Source organism: Haematobia irritans, chromosome 4 (assembly GCF_050003625.1).
Source record: "Haematobia irritans isolate KBUSLIRL chromosome 4, ASM5000362v1, whole genome shotgun sequence".
Taxonomy (NCBI): Eukaryota; Metazoa; Arthropoda; class Insecta; order Diptera; family Muscidae; genus Haematobia; species Haematobia irritans.
In genome coordinates, this window is record NC_134400.1 from 145,902,216 (window position 1) to 145,919,021 (window position 16,806).

The 16,806-nt window shown below is 35.3% G+C and overlaps 1 protein-coding gene across 2 annotated transcripts in view; it reads right to left on the minus strand.

The window, feature by feature from the left end:
- Positions 1-594: 594 nt before the first annotated feature.
- LOC142233775 (proton-coupled amino acid transporter-like protein acs) overlaps positions 595-16,806 on the minus strand; it is an 85,282-nt gene continuing 69,070 nt past the window's right edge. For both annotated transcript variants that reach the window (XM_075304808.1, XM_075304807.1), the window contains exons 5-8: positions 12,624-12,813; positions 1,483-1,658; positions 1,242-1,397; positions 595-966 (exon numbers count right to left, since the gene is read on the minus strand). In XM_075304808.1, the coding sequence (XP_075160923.1) occupies positions 875-966; positions 1,242-1,397; positions 1,483-1,658; positions 12,624-12,813 (614 nt within the window). In that variant the 3' untranslated portion in view covers positions 595-874. The remainder of the gene's footprint in view (positions 967-1,241; positions 1,398-1,482; positions 1,659-12,623; positions 12,814-16,806) is intronic.

Sequence of the window (16,806 nt, forward strand, 5' to 3'; positions counted from 1 at the left end):
TATTGGAAGAGATCAAACATATAAATGTTTGGGCAATACCCAAAAATGTATATGCTTGAAGCAAAATATGTTTGGGAGTATATGTTACAGAAGCGATTTTTTGTGAGGGTGTACGCAATCCATGGTGGAGGTACATAAGCTTCGGCCTGGCCGAACTTACGGCCTTATATACTTGTTAATAATGGACTCCATATTTGTTTTATACTAACTCTGTAAGTGCAAAACCAACTATAACTACAACTATATATAATATCGGACATTTGTGCTCAAATTGTGACCATAAAAATGTACACCTTAATGTCCTTAAATATGGAAATGCGAATTCAGTAGGGGTGGTTTAGGATATGATATAGCCGGCCCCGCCCGACTTTCTACTTTACTTATTTGATTTTCAGTGCAGGTGTTCTTTATTTACCATTTTGCATATTATATATTTTTTTCGGAGGAGTCGGTGATCTTGTGCATTTAAGGGTTAAAACTGTGAAGTAGAGGTGTGCGCGTGAGTAAAATTTCACTCACGCTCACGCACGAACAACGTTTAAAGCCTCACGCTCACTTTTGCTTTGTGTTTGTAAGTAAAACTACAATACGAAATTAATGCTTAAGTTTAGCCTTGGTTTCGTTAATGGCTTAATTAGTTTATTCAGTTTCACATTCGAGTAAATTTTGCCTTCTAAAATTAAAATAATAACATTGGTCCCAATTGTAACTAAGAAATAAATACCCTAAACTATTCGTCAACATTCATTATTATATAGTGGAATGTTCGTATTATAAATGCTTATATATTTCTGGCGATTTTCTACTGTATACAGGACATCCATTGGTCATCCAGTCGATGGGAGTTTGTACCATGCTGCTGATTATTATGCATCTATTCTGAGAAGCTTGCAATAATTTCCGCTAGTGATGTGTATGTACCGATTACTAATCCAAGTATACCGACTATAATCAATACAAAGTTGCCTGCAAGTAGAGAAATAAATACTTTAATTTATTTTGCTATAGATATGGTAAAGATCCCCACAAACAGGATTAATTATGCCTACATGCAAAGAAAAAAATTTGGAAAATGGGTACCACAAAAGTTATTATTTGTAAATTTTTGTTTTTAATTTATCGCCAAAATTGTTTTTAACAAAATTTTTTATTTCCAAGAAAACAAAAAATACTTTTTATTTAAAAATCATAAAATTGAAAATAAATTTTATGATTTTGTCACAGCTAGATCGAATACTTACTAAATAACAGCCAAACTTTTGCCATCCCATGGGTATTATACCAATGGGTGCAGATTTGTATTAGAGCGGGGAATGCCAAGCCCAAGGCAGATAGACACAGGGCTCCAAAGAGCGAAATGAATAATTCCAAATTGGGTATTGCAACAGCTAGCAAAACTAAAATTTTAATTGAAATCAAAGAGAAAATTAAAAAATATGTGAATACTCGTAGATTTTAATCATAGTCGCTTTTTATACTCACATGTGACTAGGACCAAAAGAGTACGCACAACATATTCCCAAAATAATTTCGATCGTTGGGGTCCCAATTTACGTGCAACATAATCATTCCAGGTAATATCAATGGCTACATAGCAAGCTAAACCATGAGTAATGAAAATAGCAAAAGCTAGCATACCCTTTACACATTGAGCCAAACTGTAACGAGACAATAATAATAACAATATTGTAAAATGAATACTACATAAAAGTAAATAACATATAAACTAAACATAATTGCGTCCTAAATCCACTATGTGGTCAGAGGAGAATATTTTTGACGTCTGCTGCCAAATAAGTTGTGTATAGACCCCGAATGCAATTATACCTATAGCCTAGTACAGAGAATGAATCCGACCCATTTTTGCCGGCGGCGGCTGGCACTAAATTTTTTGTTGTATATGTTGATAAAACGGAGTTCATTTATTGAGTGATAGAAGCAAAACTGCGCCAAATCTGGCATAATCTAAGTTTACATTGTTTGCACTAATACATACGTACAATTCAATTACAGGGTTGTTGCAATGATGAGTATTTAAACTTAACGTAAAACTAACGATGAGATCAATTCATATTCAAATACATTTCAACTATAAATTCATTATCCAACACCCCTTCTCAATATTATTAATATTGCTTTGTAATTAATTTATATAAACATTAATAAAAAATACAAATTTACTTCAATTATATAAACCAATTAATTCTCTCAATCTAGTCATCTTCAATCGCTGTAAAGGTTTTGTGAGAATATCTGCCAGCATTATTTCAGTTGGGCAATACTCATACATAACATCTCCAGATTCATATAAGTCTCGAACGAAATAGTATTTCACATCAATATGCTTAGTTCTCGGGTTTATCTTTTCAGCTTGCAGTATTTTCAAACAGCTTTGATTATCTTCCAAAGTAGTTGGTGACGAAACATTGATATTAAATTCTTTAAATAATTGCATCAGCCAAAGAAGTTCCTGTGTCGCTTCGGCAAGTGCAACAAATTCAGCATCAGTCGACGACAAAGTTACATTAGATTGTTTGCGGCTAGCATAGCTTATAACAGCATCACCAAGTTTAAAAATGTAGCCACTTGTAGATTTGCGCCCATTCGTGTCTCCTGCCCAATCGGCATCAGCATATCCTTTTAGTTGTAAATCAGATTTAGAACCGACACACAGTTTCAAAGTCTTTGTTCCCTTCAGGTATTTCATTATGCGTTTGACCTCGGTCCAATCTGAGTTATTCGGGCAACTAACTTTTCTCGATAGAATCGATACGGCGACTGATATATCGGGTCGGGTATTATTCGATATATATAACAAGGAACCAATCGCCTTTCTATATAAATTGTTATCAGGTAAGATATCTCCAAGTTCGGATTTGAAATATCCAGGATCCATTGGAATTGAAGAAGTTTTAGAATTTTCGAGACCAAATTCTCTCAGTAGTTTGTCAATATAAATTTCTTGCGACAAATAATACACGCCATTTTTGCAACTTACTTCAATTCCCAAATAACGTTTCAAATCACCAAGCTCCGTTATTTCAAAATTCGACCTCAATATAGATAGTATATTATTCATTTCAACATCATTCTTCGTAGCGACAATAATGTCATCGACATAAATCAAAATGTAAACAATTGAATCGCCTTCGCCTTTAACATATAAACAAGGTTCAGCCTTTCCCCTTCTGAATCCAGAATCAATGAAAAATTTTATTGATACGCTGATTCCAACAACGAGCTGATTGTTTTAATCCGTATAGGCTATGATTCAATTTACAAACAAGATTTTCGCTACCAGGTTCTACAAAGCCTTTAGGTTGTTCTATATAAATTTCTGAGTCCAACTCACCGTACAGAAATGCCGTCTTTATATCAACATGTTTAACATTCATTCTATTGAAACTTGCGATGGCCAATAAACTTCGAATGGTAGACTGTTTAACGACTGGCGCAAAAATTTCGTCGTAATTTTCACCATATTTTTGGGAATACCCCTTTGCGACCAATCTCGCCTTATACCTCATCTCACCATCAGCAGTTTCCTTCAATTTATAAACCCATTTGTTTCCGACTATTTTCTTGTCCTTCGGTAGTTCCACAAGAGTCCACGTATTATTTCTGTGCAATGCATCCATTTCTTGCCTCATAGCATCCAACCAATTTTTGCTATCCGATCTAGCCATAGCCTCTTCATAAGTATGTGGGTCATCCTCATAATAGACTTTATAACCGTACTTCTTTGCAGGTATACCTTTGTTGATTCTTGAAGATCTTCGTTCCGCGATATTAACGGATGGTTGTTCGTTGTTCTCTTCATTTGAAGGTAAATTCGATTCCGAATCAAACCCATGAAAATCGTCATCATCCGAAATTTCTGATTCTATTTCTTCTTCTTCATTTTCAAAAGAGACGCACACAAACTCTCCATTCTCTTCACAATTATCAACAAGATCCTCTTCATTGGAAATAATTTTCGATTCCAAAAATTTTACATCTCGGCTAATTACTATTTTATTCGTCTTTGTATCCAGCAAACGATACGCCTTTGTATTATCGCAATATCCCACCAGGTTGTATTTCACAGCAACATCATCAAGCTTTTGACGTTTCTGTTTATTTATTTGAGCATATGCCACACAACCAAAAACACGGATATGATTTAAATTTGGGGACTTACCAAACCAAAGTTCGTATGGGGTAACATCAACAGCAGCAGACAACAAACGGGTTTGAATATAGTTGGCATTATTTACAGCTTCAGCCTAATATTTTATTTCAAGATTTGCATCAAAAAGCATGCATCTTGCCATTTCCGTCAAACTACGATTTCGCCTTTCGGCAACCCCGTTTTGTTCAGGGGAGTAAGGCGCAGTCAGCTGATGTATTATCCCTTTTGATTTGAAGAAACGCTCCATTCTTTTGTTTACAAATTCTCCACCTCGATACAAATTCTCCTCGATTTTCATGCGTTTTCCAAATTGATTCTCGCATTCATTCACAAATTCTTTTATTTTCTCAAACGCCTTATCTTTCGATGGGAGAAAATGAATTTTACAATATCTGCTGTAGTCATCAATCAGCGTCATAAAATAGCGATTTCCAGAAGGTGTTGTGTTTTGCATTGGTCCGCATAAATCGCAATGTACTAAATCCAAAATTCCACTCGACTTAGACTCCGATGCTTTTGGAAAAGATGATCTGGCCAATTTTGCCCTTAAACATACTTCACAGTCACTAATACAGGAACATTTCTTTATTTTGATACCTTCAACAAGATCCTTGTTTATTGTAGTGTTTATAGATTGTATATTTCGATGACCAAGTCGTCTGTGCCATACATGTATACATTCCGAATTTTGCGATATCTTCATTGCGCTATGACACTGCTTCAGCACATATATATTGTTTTCAAGAACTGCCTTTGCAAATACATTTCCACCTTTAACTATTGTGCAACCACCAGCCTTGAACAAAATTTCGTAATTTTCCACATCTAATTTCCGAACTGAGATTAAATTTCCGTCCAATTCCGGAACAAACAAAACATTTCTTACACGGATTTTGTTGCCTTCACAAAACAGCTCACAGTCTCCAATGCCGCTTGTTTTTAGCTCTGCCCCATTAGCCAAATATACAACATCACAATGGTTTTTATTCAGTGCAACAAAATAATTTTCCTCGCAACACATATGGCAAGTTGCAGCCGAATCAATATACCATTCTCTGTTAAGCCTTTTATTTTTCACACTAAAACAAGCATTTCTATCTTTACCACTTTGTACGACATTCGCCCTGTTATCATTTGATCGTTGTTTTTGTGAATTTCTGTTGGGGCAATTTCTTTTTATGTGACTTGGCCTTCCACATAAATAACATTTCGGCACAAATTTCTTCTTCTGTATCTTGAATGCAGATTCAACTTGTTGATCGGAACTAGTCTTCCTCTTGTATTCCATCAAAAGTTTTTCTTTCACTAAATCCAGCGAGAGATCAGCTTCAGGTCTCATTTCCAGTGATGAAATAACATGACTATAGTCCTCTGATAGCGTACCCAACAAAAATGCAACAGCCTTATGATCCTCAACAGTTTCTCCTAAATCCTGCAATTTGTCCACAATCGATAAAAATTCGCAGATGTGATCCTCCATAGTTGTACCACCATCAAAACGCATAGATGACATTTGCCTAAGTAAACTAACTTTGTTGGTTATGTTTGCTTTTTCGTGATGTTTCTTTAAAGCGTCCCAAAACTCCTTTGCAGTTTTCAGTTGCTTTATGATTACTTTCTGTGACTCCTCCACAGCCAAACCAATAGCAGCCCTCGCTTTACCATCACGCACTAACCACTTAGCAGCATCCTCACCAGTCAACGCAGGATTTGCACCTCTAACAACCACATCCCACAGCTCTCTTTCCAGCAGCAGCAATTCCATATTAAATTTCCAAATATGATAATTGCTATTTGATAGCTTAGGAAATTGTGTGTAATTCATTGTCATCTTTTTACTTTTCTTATAATTTACTCAAAAAACGATCACAAAATTAACGCGATTATAGGCCCATAACCTGTTGTATATGTTGATAAAACGGAGTTCATTTATTGAGTGATAGAAGCAAAACTGTGCCAAATTTGGCATAATCTAGGTTTACATTGTTTGCACTAATACATACGTACAATTCAATTACAGGGTTGTTGCAATGATGAGTATTTAAACTTAACGTAAAACTAACGATAAGATCAATTCATATTCAAATACATTTCAACTATAAATTCATTATCCAACATTTTTGCCTCCAGCGGCAGCGGCTTGACGGCTAAGCCGATGTAAATTTGTCTATTAGGCGGCGGACAATTATCCATTATAAAATCAATTTGAAGCAAAGAATGAATCCGACGAGTCGCACCGCTGATTTTAGCCGCCGCCGACCATTTTTAGCCAGTCGACGCGGCCGCCGAATATGTCGACTCATCTCGACTTAAATTTAGCCACCAATTAATCAAAAATATTGATTTAAATCAGGAAAACTTATTAATAACTGTCGTATTTTTGGCTAAAATTTTGAATCCTCCACCCACAATCAATCAGGATCGAGTTGCTATAATAATTTTGCAAAACTATATTACATGTTAGCCTGATACCGAAACAGGCAATTGACGTCCAAATGCATTATATCTAATTATACAATTATTATTCGAGCTTTATGGACAGATATAGATTAAGGAACATGGTTAATAGAGCCATTGAAAAGAAAACGCCAGATACAAATCTATACACGCCTGGACTGTACATGTTTCGGTTCGGGCGAATGAACCTTTCCACAGCCTTTAGTATAGATCTGGCTGGGAGAGATAACTCAATTTTGGGCCCTTTATGCTAACTCCTTATGGAGAAAACATTTGGGAAATTTCCTCTTACAAATTGAATCATCTTTTCTCCCACTGTACATCATCTTTTCATATAACTTACAAGTCCCTTAATCATATTTTTTTATTTCGTTTTGTTACATAGTAATGCAACAACACGAAATTTATTTTTAGAAAGCTAATTTGTTAGAATTCACCTAAGTGGTGAACAGTCGAACAATGCTTATTGTTTCTACAGTCAACTACAACATATGACAATTAACAGAAACTGGTTTCCAGGATACAACAACAATTCTAACGCGTACATTAGTCGTGTTTTTCCTAGTTTTACGACGGGCTCCGTTGCTTATTATATTACATGTTAGCAAAACTTTACCTCAGAAAATTTGAATGAAATGGAAATTTGATTGTAAGATTCGTTGTACAACTAATCTGATTGCCATTTGCGTAACTTCAAATTGATTTTATAATGGATAATTGCTCGCCGCCGAATAGACTAATTTATATCGGCTTAGCCGTCAATCCGCCGCCGCAGCAGTCAAAAATTTAGTGCCAGCCGCCGCCGGCAAAAATGGGTCGCCTTCATTCTCTGATTTGAAGTTATCCGAATTTTAAAGAGATTAATTGCACAACCAATCTGACAATCAAATTAACATTTTATTAAAATTTTCTAAGCTAAATTTTTGTAAGATTGTTATATCAACTTAAGACTGATTGATAGTGGCAAAACAACAACTATTATTAATACATTTTTATACCCTCCATCATAGGATGGGGGTATATTAACTTTGTCATTCCGTTTGTAACACATCGAAATATTGCTCTAAGACACCATAAAGTATATATATTCTGGGTCGTGGTGAAATTCTGAGTCGATCTAAGCATGTCCGTCCGTCCGTCCGTCTGTTGAAATCACGCTAACTTCCGAACGAAACAAGCTATCGACTTGAAACTTGGCACAAGTAGTTGTTATCGATGTAGGTCAGATGGTATTGAAAATGGGCCATATCGGTCCACTTTTACGTATAGCCCCCATATAAAGTGACCCTCAGATGTGGCTTGTGAAGCCTCTAACAGAAGCATATTTCATCCGATCCGGCTGAAATTTGGTACATGGTGTTGGTATATGGTCTCTAACAACCATGCAAAAATTGCTCCATATCGGTCCTTAATTATATATAGCCCCCATATAAACCGATCCCAAGATTTGGCTTGTGGAGCCTCTAAGAGAAGCAAATTTCATCCGATCTGGCTGAAATTTGGTACATGATGTTGGTATATGGTCTCTAACAATCATGCAAAAATTGGTCCACATCGGTCCATAATTATATATAGCCCCCATATAAACCGATCCCCAGATTTGGCTTGTGGAGCCTCTAGGAGAAGCATATTTCATCCGATCCGGCTGAAATTTGGTACATGGTGTTGGTATATGGTCTCTAACAACCATGCAAAAATTGGTCCATATCGGTCCTTAATTATATATAGCCCCCATATAAACCGATCCCCAGATTTGGGTTGCGGAGCCTCTAAGAGAAGCAAATTTCATCCGATCCGGCTGAAATTTGGTACATGGTATTGGTATATGGTCTCTAGCAACCGTGCAAAAATTGGTCCATATCGGTCCATTATTATATATAGCCCCCATATAAAACTTTCTCCAGATTTGACCTTCGGAGCCTCTTGGTGGAGCAAAATTCATCCGATCCGGTTCAAATTAGGAACGTGGTGTTAGTATATGGTCGCTAACAACCATACCAAAATTGGTCCAATCACACAAAAATTGGTCCATATCGGTCCATAATCATGGTTGCCACTAGAGCCAAAAATAATCTACCAAAATTTTATTTCTATAGAAAATCTTGTCAACATTTTATTTCTAGAGAAAATTTTGTTAAAATTTTATTCGGTTCATAATAAAATTTTCATCATTGTCAAAATTTTATTTCTATAGAAAATTTGGTTCAAATGTTATTCGTTTCATAATCATGGTTGCCACTCGAGCCAAAAATAATATGCCAAGATTTTATTTCTATAGAAAATTTTGTCAAAAGTTTATTTCTATAGAAAATTTTGTTAAAATTTTATTTCTGTAGACATTTTTGTAAAAATTTTCTTTCTATAGAAAATTTTGTAAAAATTTTTATTTCTATAGAAAATTTTGTGAAAATTTTTTTTCTATAGAAATTTTGTTAAAATTTTATTTCTGTAGAATATTTTGTCAAAATGTTATATCTACTTTGTCAAACTGAATTATATACGTATTGGATCGATCTTTTTTGATTTAATATATACCACGTATGGACTTACATACAATTTAGAAGATGGTGTTAGGAGGTTTTAAGATACCTTGCCATCGCCAAGCGTTACCGCAACTTAAGTAATTCGATTGTGGGTGGCAGTGTTTAGAAGAAGTTTCTACGCAATCCATAATGGAGGGTACATAAGCTTCGGCCTGGCCGAACTTACGGCCGTATATACTTGTTCATATTGACATCAATATTTTTGATTAATTGGCGGCTAAATTTTCGTAGAGATGAGTCGACATATTCGGCGGCGGCTGGTCGTCCATGGTTAAAAATGACGCCGCGACTCGGCGGCTTCATTCTCTGGCCTAGTACTAAGATCACGATTTCGCACGAAAACTGTTATACCTTATATAAAAACGTTCTTATATTCGGTTTTCACCGAAACGAACTTAGTTTGTACTATGCATATACTCAATTATAGCAAGAGTCGCCCTCTAAACAAATCGGCTCTGTAATATATACTCCCAAACATACTCTAAGAATATATATTTTTAGAATTTGTTCAAACAAAAAATTTTTTGAACTGAGCAAAAATTTATGTTTTACCCTTTTTAGGGCCCCAAATAGAAAATTACTTTCGTTATTTTATAAATTAATCTGTTAATTAGTAATTTTTTAGTGCTCTTCGCTATTTTATTGCCTTTTCTTTGGTCGGAAAATGTCTACTTATTCACAAACTGACTTGATTTGTTTGGATGACACAAGAAAGATACACAATAGTAAATTTAATAATTATTAGACTTAAATATTTCAAATTTTGAGATGCCTCGTTCATATGCCCGAAACATTTATCCACAACAACATATGTCTTTCAAATCGAGAACCATTTAGTCTCTCTGTGTTATTTTGTAAGCTTTGGTTATATGTTTACGGCACTATTTTTATCTGTTTTCTCTATTCTCTATTCTCTCTCGCTCTCTCTCTCTGACGTTTCCAAACAAATATATGTTTATTTCTAAATTAATATATATTTGCATTCAGATACATTATATTTAAGAAAGTACCCTTAGAAAAAAGACATCGACATTTTCGATAACCGATTTAACTTTATTTTAGTTCATGACAATTAGTTGACTTTAGTTTAATTTTGCCAAATGTGAGAAAATTTTTATACCCTCCACCATAGGATGGGGGTATATTAACTTTGTCATTCCGTTTGTAACACATCGAAATATTGCTCTAAGACCCCATAAAGTATATATATTCTGGGTCGTGGTGAAATTCTGAGTCCATCTAAGCATGTCCGTCCGTCCGTCTGTCCGGCTGTCCGTCCGTCTGTGGAAATCACGCTAACTTCCGAACGAAACTAGCTATCGACTTGAAACTTGGCACAAGTAGTTGTTATTGATGTAGGTCGGATGGTATTGAAAATGGGCCATATCGGCCCACGTTTACGTATAGCCCCCATATAAACCGATCCCCAAATTTGGCTTGCGGAGCCTTCCGGAGCAGCAAAATTCATCCTACCCGATTGAAATTTGGTACGTGGTGTTAGTATATGGTCTCTAACAACCATGCAAAAACTGGTCCATATCGGTCCATAATTATATATAGCTCCCATATAAACCGATCCCCAGATTTGACCTCCGGAGCCTCTTGGAGGGGCAAAATTCATCCGATCCGTTTGAAATTGGGTACCTGATGTTAGTATACGGTCTCTAACAAGCATGCAAAAATTGGTCCATATCGATCCATAATTATATATAGCTCCCATATAAACCGATCCCCAGATTTGAACTCTGGAGCTTCTTGGATGAGCAAAATTCATCCGATCCAATTGAAATTTAGTACGTGGTGTTAGTATATGGTCTCTAACAACCATGCAAAAATTGGTCCATATCGGTCCATAATTATATATAGCTCCCATATAAACCGATCCCCAGATTTGACCTCCGGAGCCTCTTGGAGGAGCAAAAGTCATCCGATGCGGTTGAAATTTGGTACATTTCGTTAGTATATGGCCTCTAACAGCCATGTAAAAATTGTCAAATGTTATTACTATAGAAAGTTTTGTCAAAATTTCATTTCTATAGAAAGTTTTGTAAAAAGTTTATTTCTATAGCAATGTTTGTCAACATTTTATTTCCATAGAAAATTTTGTCAAAATTTTATTTCTATAGAAAATTTTGTAAAAAATTTATTTCTGTAGAAAATTTTGTCAACATTTTATTTCTATAGACAATTTTGTCAACATTTTATTTCTATAGAACATTTTGTCAACATTTTATTTCTATAGAAAATTTTGTCAACATTTTATTTCTATAGAAAATTTTGTCAAAATTTTATTGCTATAGAAAATTTTGTCAACATTTTACTTCCATAGAAAATTTTGTCAACATTTTATTTCTATAGACAATTTTGTCAAGTTTTTATTTCTATAGAAAATTTTGTCAAAATTTTATTTCTATAGAAAATTTTGTCAAACTGAATTATATACGTATTTAATCGGCCTTTTTTTTTGTTTAATATATACCCCTTATGGACTAACTTACAATTTAGCAGACAGTGTTAAAAAGTTTTACGATACCTTGCCATCGGCAAGTGTTATCGCAACCCAAGTAATTCGTTTGTGGATGACAGCCTTTAGTAGAAGTTCCTACGCAATCCATGCACTCAAAAAAAAGTGAACTCTCTATTTCACTAAAGCCAATTTAACTTTCGTTTAGTTCATGGAATTATTATGTTTGGAGAAAGTTTCATCTACTCTAATAATTTTTTGTGTACTTTAGTTAAATTAACTAAAACCGAGGAAAAAAATATACACAAATGAAGGATAAAGATTAACTAAATTCGTGTCTTCCATAAAATAGTTCAATATTTCTTTAAATTTGTAAATTTTACTACAAATACGTTCATCATGAACTTCGTATGTCACTAAAGACATTCTTGCAATTTTGAACTCCAATTTTTTCCTTCAAACTACAAAATTTTCTTTAACAAGTGAAAAAACTTAATTATGTCTAATAAATTTTCTTGAATTTGTCGAAAAATATTAACTTATTTTTATGACATCGGCGTGATGCCAGCGTTTGTTATACTGTTTAGTTAAAATTTTCTAAAAATATTCAAAATTTTCTAAAATTAACCGAAATTGTTCTTCCTGGTGGGTTCACTGTTTTTTCAGTGTGGTGGAGGGTACATAAGATTCGGCCTGGCCGAACTTACGGCCGTATATACTTGTTCTTATTTTAATTATTTTTTGCTTACGTTATTAAACGTGATCTAAAAATGAGAAAAACAGGTTTATACAAAAGAAGTACATAATTTTACTAAATATGAAAATTGTTCATATTTTCCTAAAATGTGTGAAGTTTGCTGAAATTGAGTTCATAATAAGTATCTCTAATTAGTAAAGTTTACTTAAATTGTGTCTATCTAGAACTTCATATAGCGCTAAAGACCGGAAGCATCTCAATAAATAAATTCTTGGGCATTCAAATACTTACACTTCTTTAGCCGGTAGGTTTAGCGTAATGGATCCTTCAATATCATCACCATAATTCAAATATCCGAAAAGACCCATTCCTACATACAGAAATACGATTAAAACCATAGAAATATTAAGAACACCACATGATCCGCCGAAACTCTTTGGAGACTTCATTTCATTTTCTAACGGGAGAATAACACCAATGGCTGAAAATTAAAATCGGAAAATTATAAATTATATATATGGACTATGTCAAAGTACACTGGAAAGAAATTATTGTCTTTAAATTACGAATGCCAGCATAGAAGACGCATTTCTTTGGTACTAAACTTTTAAAATTTAAAATTTTTTACTTGACTAAAGTTGATAAACTTTTCATTGAAGCGAGTTTATCCCTAAGATGCTATAGCAACAAACAGAGGTAAATTCTAAAAAAAAATATATGGGAAACTTAGATTAACTTCAAACTATTCGGTGTTATTAATACACTGAAAAACCAAATCGTGACAATGTAACATAGTCGTTTTGTCTTTATAATTAAGCGATTCGACTTAAGACTGGATATCTTTACATGAAAGAAAATTTTGTTTGACTAAGGTCAACATAGCTTTAATAATACTGAACAAGTATATACAGTAGTAAGTTCGGCCGGGCCGAATCTTAAATACCCACCACCATGAATCAAATATAATAGTTTCCTTTGAAAATTTCAGGGGGGTTTGATGACAGATATTTTCACAAGCAGATCATTTCAACCAGTACGCATCCCACAGATAAATGTAAAGATTTTACCTATGAAGACTAGATCAGATTCTGAATTTATAAGAACCATTTTTTGTTTGATTTTTAGAGGAATCATAAACATCTCTTGTAAGTGCAAGAAATTTATGAAATAACGCCTTGATTTGAAATCTAAAATCTCTGAATTTTTATTACAATCATTTAAATGACTACAAGAAGTAAAATCTGGAAATTTTGCATTCAGTTTCAAGCAATTTTCATGATCAGTGCACCTTCTATACCCTCAATAAGTGAAATCGGTCTATATGGAGGCCTTACCAAATGGACCGATAAAACTAAATCATATACACTTTGTTATGGGTCTAAAATGACAGTATTTTCGGCACACCTATTTATGGTCCTAGAACACCTCTAGATTTCCAATTTCAGGCATATCGGATAGAAAATACACTTTCTAGACGCCCAAGAAGCAAAATCAGGAAATTGGTCCATATAGGAGCTATACCAAAACGTGGACCAATAGGCACAATGGATTGCGTAGAAACTTTTACTAAAGACTGTCATCCACAATTATTACAAGGGTATATGTTAGAGAAAAAAGGCCGACTAAAATTTGTATAATTCAGTTCTTGATCTGTATATAAAGGGGAGTCTATTAATAATAGCGAACCAACATAAACCAATTTTTGCGTGGTAATTAGAGAGCCAGAAGTGAAATATGTGGTTTATATGGGGGCTATATACAATTATGAACCGATATGGATCAATTTTTTTTAGCAAAACAAATGAAATATTCTGAAAGCTCAAGAAGTAAAATCTGTGGTTCGGTTTATCTGGGGGATGAGTGTTAGTGGCCATATACTAACACAACGTACCGAATTTCAACCGAATCGGATGAAGTTTGCACTTTCAAGAGGCTCCAGAAGTCAAATCTGGGGATCAGTTTATATGGGGGCTATATAATTATGAACCGATATGAACCAATTTTTGGTTGGTTGTTAGTGCCCATATATTAACACAGCGTACCTAATTTCAACCGGATCGGATGAAATGAGGTCCTCAACACAATTCTGGAGATCAGTTTATATGGGGGCTATATATAAAGGGTGATACGGTCAAAATTTGGTCAATATAAACTTGACGTATTTCTTTCAATTTTGCATTTAAAAAACCTGAACACCCATCATTTTGAAGGTGTGTGTGTAGAATGTTGCTCCTATTTTGATTTTGGAATTCACTCTTCAGTTGTCAAAATGCCGTCCAAGCAAGAAGAGCAGCGTATCAATATTTGCTCGCGCATCGCGAATATCCGAGTTACTCGCACGCAAAGCTGGCAAAATCGCTAAAAGTTGCCAAGTCAACCGTTACAAATGTAATTAAAGTGTTTGGGGAACGTTTGTCGACAGCCAGGAAGTCTGGATCGGGGGGAAATCGAAAACCGGAAGCCGCTGAGACGACAAAGAGAGTTGCCGGTAGTTTCAAGCGAAACCCTAACCTCTCTCTCCGAGATGCCGCAAATAAGCTGGGTGTATCGTCTACAACCGTGCATCGAGCCAAAAAACGAGCCGGACTATCGACTTACAAGAAGGTAGTGACTCCAAATCGCGATGATAAACAAAATACGACGGCCAAAGCGCGATCCCGGCGGCTGTACACGACGATGCTGACGAAGTTTGACTGCGTGGTAATGGACGAGGAAACCTACGTCAAAGCCGACTACAAGCAGCTTCCGGGACAGGAGTTTTATACGGCAAAAGGAAGGGGAAAGGTAGCAGATATTTTCAAGCATATAAAAATGCCAAAGTTCGAAAAGAAATATCTGGTTTGACAAGCCATCTGTACCTGTGGCTTGAAAAGCAGCATTTTCATAGCTTCCGGGACTGTCAACCAAGAAATTTACGTGAAAGAGTGTTTGAATAAACGTCTGCTGCCTTTCCTGAAGGAACACGGTTGTTTCGTACTGTTTTGGCCGGTTTTTGCATCTTGCCATTACGGTAAAAAGGCCATGGAGTGGTACGCCGCCAACAACGTGCAGGTGGTTCCCAAGGACAAGAACCCTCCCAACACGCCCAATTGAGAAATACTGCGCTATTGTCAAGCGGAACCTAATGAAGACCAAAAAAAAAACTGCTTAGGGCGAGTAGCAGTTCAAGGCAAACTGGCTTTCTGCGGCGAAGAAGGTGGACAAGTGGCTGTACAAAATCTGATGGCAGGTGTCAAGCGTGAGGCCCGGCAATTCGGATTTGGAAAAGCGAAAGCCTAACTGAATATTTTTCCTGAATTTCTAATTGAACTTGAAAAAAAAATTTAATTTGATTTTTTAAATAAACGATTTCACCGATTTACACGCGTTTTCGCTTGACCAAATTTTGACCGTATCACCCTTTATCCAGCAAAAAAGAGCTTCCAAAAAAGTAATTTGGATCCCCAATCTGTGATCCGGAAGTAGTGCAAACTTGGATCATCTCCAATGAATTTTACATGGGCTTGTCATAGGACGGAAGTACTCCCTTTTTGGGTCCTTTGCATTGCTTTAGAAGTTGTGCCCTGGAAGTTAATTTGAATGAAGAAATTTAAAAAGCGAAAAAAATCTTTTTTCAACCAATTTCACTTTTTTTTCATCCATATGTTTTATTACACAATTATTTTGCTATTATATAATTTTTACAATTTGAAAAAAACTTTTTCGCTCCCACCAGGGGTTGAACCTGGGTTTGCTGGCACCATAACAGAACGCCTTAGCACACTCAGCACCAAACGCCATTGAACATAAAGCGTCGAAAGGTCAATTCAAATGTTTGTGATATGATCGTAATACGACACCAAGGAATAAAATTCTAAAAGCTTCTCGAGATGTTCTTTATCAGTATGAACGAAAAAATAAGAAACTCAGGGTCACAAATCTCACCAGCGGCATTTTTTTTTATCAAATAATTTTCTAAAAAGTTATTTTTTTATGTTATGCATTGTTTTTATTTTTATTTTCGGCATATAAAGGGTGATTCTTTTGAGGTTAGGATTTTCATGCATTAGTATTTGACAGATCACGTGGGATTTCAGACATGGTGTCAAAGAGAAAGATGCTCAGTATGCTTTGACATTTCATCATGAATAGACTTACTAACGAGCCACAACGTCGAATTTTCAGTGAATGGGCCCTAGAAAAGTTGGCAGAAAATCCGCTTTTTTATCGACAAATTTTGTTCAGCGATGAGGCTCATTTCTGGTTGAATGGCTACGTAAATAAGCAAAATTGCCGCATTTGGAGTGAAGAGCAACCAGAAGCCGTTCAAGAACTGCCCATGCATCCCGAAAAATGCACTGTTTGGTGTGGTTTGTACGCTGGTGGAATCATTGGACCGTATTTTTTCAAAGATGCTGTTGGACGCAACGTTACGGTGAATGGCGATCGCTATCGTTCGATGGTAACAAACTTTTTGTTGCCAAAAATGGAAGAA